Genomic DNA, 5434 nt, shown 5'->3' with positions numbered 1-5434 from the left:
GCAGAACCTGGCCCCTTCCTGTGCCTCAGTTTCTTTAACCTGGAAACCGGGGGTAGCGCTGTCCCCCCAGCAGGTTAGCCTGTGCCTTGTCGGGCTGGCTCCCTCATGGGAGCTCGCAGACAGGCCTTTGTTCCCTTTTCCAGGGGAGAAGACCAGCCCCATGGCTCAACGCTGTTCCTCGGCCCTCAGGCCCCTTTTCTCCCTGTGCCTCCTCCCAGCCTGGCTGCTGGATGCTCTTTACGACTGAGCCTGGCTCACGCCTCCTCCTGCCCCTGCCTGCGACCCGCCACCTCCCCCTCCATTCAGGGGTCCCTGGGGGTGTTGAGGACCGAGGCTCCTTGACTCAGGGCAGGCGGGAGGGGTGGTCCGTGCCGCCCAGCCTGGGCCTGAAGCCTGATTCCAGGAAGACTGCAGCTCAGGGTGTGGGGGGTCCTGGGGGGGCTGCCACAGGGCTCTGCGGAGGGGGCAGGGCTTCCTGTTTACCGACCTCCACCGAGCCACCTAAGCAGATGTCAGGCAGCATTCCCGCCCCCCCCCCAGCCCCACCCCTCCCAGGGTGGGGTCTGCAGAGGCCCACAGGGCAGGCATGGTTCTGGGTACCCCTCCCCTCTGGTCATCAGTTTCCCCAGCCCCCTAATGTGATGGGGTGGGGGATGGGGTGGGCTTCTTGCTGAGCTGGGCTGTGGTGGGGTCGCTTCTGGGCCTGGCAGGGCCTCCCCTGGCTGTGTCCCTTTCCTCACCAGGAGTGGTGTCTGAGAGGAAGACGACCAGCACTCAGGTCGCACACACTCTGGGCCCCTGTTCTAAGCGCCTCGCCAACAGTAACCTGTCAAATCCTCTCTCTGACGCTGTGATGCAGAGATGGTTTTTATGCCTGTGGACTCCCGAGGCGATGGAGGCAGAGAGAGGTTTGGACACTTGCCAGAAGTCACACAGCAGGAAGTGCAGGCACCAGGATTTGAACCCCAGATTAGTGTCCCCAGTTACTCAGCACAGGAACCAGCGCGGAATGGATTCACTGCCTCCTCCCCCACCGAGCGGGGAGGAGAGACCTTGCCCCCACTGGGCAGAGGTGAGTGGGGAGTTGGGCCCCAATGCCCAGGCCGGCCTGTCATGAGGACACCTGGCGCCACCCTCCTCGCAGGCCCGAGCCGATCACTCCCCTTCCTGGGCCCCACTGTCGCTGTCCCTGCAGTAGAGGAGGGAGGCTCGTGGCCCCTGAGCACCGCGCCCCCCCCCGCCCCCGCGCCCCGACTCCGTGCCTGCCCAGGAGAGAGCACTGTTCTAGGAGTGGTGCCTATTTGTCCGTTTGTCCAGCAGATGTTTATTAGAGACTCAGCGTCTGGGGGCCCTTCCTGCTGGCAGCTCCAGGCCCACTCCACGTTAGTCCCGGCCATACTCATCTTGCTGGCTCCTCACAAACCCAGACTAGACCTGGGACTGGTCCACCTTGGGTCCCACAAGGGGAAACTGAGGCTGGGAGGGAGGAAGCAGGGAAGTAGATCACAAAGCCGCCGGGCAGGCATCCGTCCTGGTCTTGCCCTCGGCTTCCCCACCTGCGAACAGCATGGGGCCTCTGCCCTCGGCTCGCATCACAGTTTCCTGTTGCATCTTTGTCCCGGGAGCCACCAAAGCTCCAGTCACCGAGTGCCGTGTGCCTGTGGGGTCCCGGCCCCGGGTGCATCGCAGGGCCAGGAGCACGGCCCTCGTCACAGCTGTGAACCCAGCGTCCAGGTCACTGTCCAGCGCCCAGTCGTGCTCAGTACACGAAGGAGGGGCCCCCTCGCCGGCCTCATGGGCGGCCCGGGCAGCATATGCCGGTCCTGTTTCTAGAAGGAAACCCTCTCCTCTCTCGTCTACAAACGGGGCAGCAGTGGGACCACCCACCGGGTGGTTGTGAGAACCGGAGGGGGGGCGGCGGGACGTTAAGAGCTGCACCGCGGAAGCGCTCAGTAATAAATTCAGCTGCGTTGTTGTTGCTGCTGTCATTTTACTCGTCTTAGTAATGCGGGAAGCTGCTCAACGGAGAAACGGCCCCAGCAGGTGCGGGTCTGTGCCCACCCCCCGAACTGAGGCAGGGGCTTGGGGTTTCTGGGGTCCCCGACTCCGCGGGTCCGCAGGCACGACGCTGGGGTGGCCGCGAGGGACCACCTGCACCCCTCCCACCAGCGCGTGTGTCCGGCGGAGCGCGCGCGCGGCCCTACTCGGAGGAATACGGCGGCGCGGGGCGGCTTCCCGCCGGTGAATGAGCGACTGCGCGGCGCCGCCGTGTGGACGCGGCCCCGGCCTCGGCGCCCAGACCCTGAGTGTCCGCGGGACGCGCCCAGCTCCGGCCACCACCCGGACAGGTGCGTTCAGGGCCCCCAGGTCCGCGGGGGCCGCTGGGACCCCACCCCCACCCAGGCTGAGTCGGGGGGGCGGGGGGCGGGGGAGGGGGGAGGAGGGAGGGTCGGCTCCCGCGCGGGGGGGGGTCCCCCACTCGCCTCCCTCCCTCCCCCCACCCACCGGATGCCCGGACCCTAAGCCGGGCGGGAAGCCACAGGTGGATGGGAGCTGGGGGGGAGCGGGGCTGGCACAGCCGGGGTCCCCTGGCGCCCTGGTGGTCTTCCCTGCGGACTGAGCGCGACCCTTGAGAAAGCGCATTGGGGTCCTCGAGACGCGGGTGGGGGCAGAGGGGCCGCTGTCCCCCAGGAGCTTCCTAGGAGTCGGGGCTCCGCTCCCACCCCCCTGGGCTCCGCGTCGGCGCTGGGAAGTTGAGCGGGTCCCTCCGGGGAAGGGAGGGGAGGGGACGGGAGGGGCTGGGGGGGCAGGAGGGAGGGGAGGAGACGGGAGGGGGAGAGCCCCCCCACCCCGTCCTGCGCCGCAGCGCCGACGACACTCCGGAGTGCCCCTGCGGCCAGGCCGTGTCCCGCAGCCCCCCCCCGCTGCGTGCGGGAGCCCCTCTTCCCGCACCGGCGCGTGGGGGCCTGCAGTCCTGACCCCGCTTCTCTCCGCGGGCCCCGCAGACCCCTCCTGGCCTCCCGCCTGCGCCCCGATGAAGAAAACCAACATGTGGTTCTTGGAGCGGCTCCGGGGATCCGGGGAAGACGGCCTGGCGGGGGCCGAGGGGGGCGACAGGGCCTCCCGGGGGCCCCTGTACAGCAACGTGCTCACGCCCGACAAGATCCCCGACTTCTTCATCCCCCCGAAGCTGCCCGCCGGCCCCGCGGAGCCCGAGGCGCAGGCTGAGCCGGGCCCGGCGGCCGCGGAGCAGAGTCCGGCCGCGCCCGCGCCCCGCCGCGCCCCCCGGAGCCCGCGGCTGCCCGCGCGCCTGGCGGCCGAGAGCCGGAGCCTGCTCAAGGCGGCCACGCGGCACGTGATCCAGGTGGAGAGCGCCGAGGACTGGCCGGCGGAGGAGGCCGCCACCAACGCCGACCCCCAGGCCCAGGGCGCCATGTCCCTGCCCTCGGTGCCCAAGGCACAGACGTCCTACGGCTTCGCCACGCTGGCCGAGAGCCCCCACACGCGGCGCAAGGAGTCTCTGTTCCACAGCGAGCACGGGGCGCTGGCCCAGGTGGGCTCCCCGGGCGCTGCGCGCCGTCGGGGGGGCGCCAAGGCCGACGGGGGCGACGGGGGCGCTCGGGAGGCCGGGGGGGCCCTCATGAGCCCCAGCCGCTGCCTCAGCGGAGGGGAGAGCGACACGGGGTCCTCGGCAGAGTCCTCCCCCTTCGGGTCGCCCCTGCTCTCGCGCTCCGTGTCGCTGCTCAAAGGTTTCGCCCAGGACAGCCAGGCCAAGGTGAGCCAGCTCACGCACTCGGTGGGCCGCCACGGCTCCCTGTCGGCCGACGACAGCACGCCGGACACCAGCCCCGGGGCCCGGCGTCGGCCGACCCGCAGGGCCGCCGCGGAGCCCGGCCCCGAGCCCAGCCCGGCGCCGCGCGCGGAGCACACGGTGCGGATGGGGCTGCGGGGCAGCGTGCGGCTGCTGGCGGAGTACGAGGCGGCCCAGGCCCGGCTGCGGGTGCGGCTGCTGGCGGCCGAGGGCCTCTACGACGGGCTGGGCGACGCGCGCGGCATCCACTGCTGCGTGGGCCTGTGCCTGGTGCCCGGGAAGCTGCAGCGGCAGCGCAGCACCATCGTCAAGAACAGCCGGCACCCCGTCTTCAACGAGGACTTCTTCTTCGACGGCCTGGGGCCCGCCAGCGTGCGCAAGCTGGCCCTGAGGATCAAGGTGGTCAACAAGGGCAGCAGCCTCAAGCGAGACACCCTGCTGGGGGAGAAGGAGCTGCCCCTGACGGCGCTGCTCCCCTTCTTGTGAAAGCCCCCCGCCCCCCACCCTGGGGCCTGGGCGGGAGGCGGCCGGTCCTGATGCTGAAGGCGGCCGGGGTCCTGGGTTGCCGACGACGAGCAAGCGGGCTGCGATGTTTCATGGATTAACTTCTGAGAAGGAAGAGAAGGGGCCACTTTGCAGGGCCGAGCGTCCCCCGTGCCCCGAATCCCAGGCCCCCGGATGCCACCTCACCTTGTCAGAGTCCTGGGACCTGTCCTAGGAGGTGGCCAGCCCGAGCCGATCCAAATCTCCTCTGTGGACGAGCGTCCTCCGCCCCCAGGCCCGCCAGGTGCCCCCGAGGGCAGTGCCAGGCCTGGTTCTGCCAACGGCGCCCAGGGGGCTGCAGGGGGCACCTCCTCTGGCTAGGTTGTGCCTGGGCAGCCCTCGGTCCTCCAGGCTCCTGGTGGAAGAGGGCGGGGCGGGAGGCAGCCATGGAGGACGTCCCCGAGCTCCTCTCTTGTCCCCAGGAGCCGCATGACCTCCCCTCGGCGTTTTCCTCCTGCGCCTTCTCCGCTTGCTGTTCAGGTGCAGACCCGCCTGGCCAGTCCACCCGCGCCTGCTGGGGGCCCTGGGGCCCTGCTGGGCGTCGGGAGCCCCCTCCCCTGGGGGGTGTTGCTCAGAAGGGGCCCAGAGAGCAGCCCCAGCCCGTGGCCCATTCCTCCCGTCCCTCCGCGCTGGGGGCCGCTGGGGAGGGAGGCCCAGTCACCGGCAGCCGTGGCTCTCACTCCACGTGTGTAAATAGGTCTCGGTCAGGGTGGGCGGGACACAGGAGCCGCTGGGGGACCCTGGTTGTGGCTTTTCATGCTGCTAATTGTTGTGTCTCGTGTGGGTCCTGGAACGGTCTCCGTGGCGGTTTTCCAGCTCATCGAGACGGACCAGGCGGGCTCTGCCCCTTTGCCTCTCTCGGGCTGCCTGCTGAGCACCGAGGGACCAGGGCAGTCCGTGGGGGCCCTGGGGGTCCGTCCCTGCTCATCGTCCCCCCTCACTCTGCAGCCTGGGGACCACCCAGGGCCAGCCTCGTGGGTGGAGGCGGACGCAGGGCCCTGCATGAGTTCATCCGATGCCTGGAGCTGGCCCCCCATCCCTGCCCGGCTCTCCCCGGGCCCGCATTTCACAGCCCCTGCG

The 5434-nt window shown here is 70.2% G+C and overlaps 1 protein-coding gene across 1 annotated transcript; it reads left to right on the top strand.

Moving 5' to 3' along the window:
* The first annotated feature begins 2112 nt into the window (after positions 1-2112).
* Positions 2113-4437, top strand: C2CD4C (C2 calcium dependent domain containing 4C). Its single transcript, XM_023644240.2, has 2 exons — positions 2113-2348; positions 3006-4437. The coding sequence occupies exons 1-2, from the start codon at positions 2246-2248 to the stop codon at positions 4295-4297; spliced, it is 1395 nt and encodes a 464-aa protein (XP_023500008.1). The 5' UTR covers positions 2113-2245; the 3' UTR covers positions 4298-4437.
* Positions 4438-5434: the final 997 nt, after the last annotated feature.

Source organism: Equus caballus, chromosome 7 (assembly GCF_041296265.1).
Source record: "Equus caballus isolate H_3958 breed thoroughbred chromosome 7, TB-T2T, whole genome shotgun sequence".
Taxonomy (NCBI): domain Eukaryota; kingdom Metazoa; phylum Chordata; class Mammalia; order Perissodactyla; family Equidae; genus Equus; species Equus caballus.
The sequence above is the reverse complement of the archived record's forward strand: the minus strand, read 5'-3'. Positions and strand labels throughout refer to the sequence as shown.

Excerpts from the sequence above, each read along its gene's own strand:
- C2CD4C (XM_023644240.2), top strand. The coding sequence starts at position 2,246 with ATGAGCGACTGCGCGGCGCCGCCGTGTGGACGCGGCCCCGGCCTCGGC. Across the intron at positions 2,349-3,005 it reads TCCGGCCACCACCCGGACAG|ACCCCTCCTGGCCTCCCGCC; the intron begins GTGCGTTCAGGG and ends CGGGCCCCGCAG.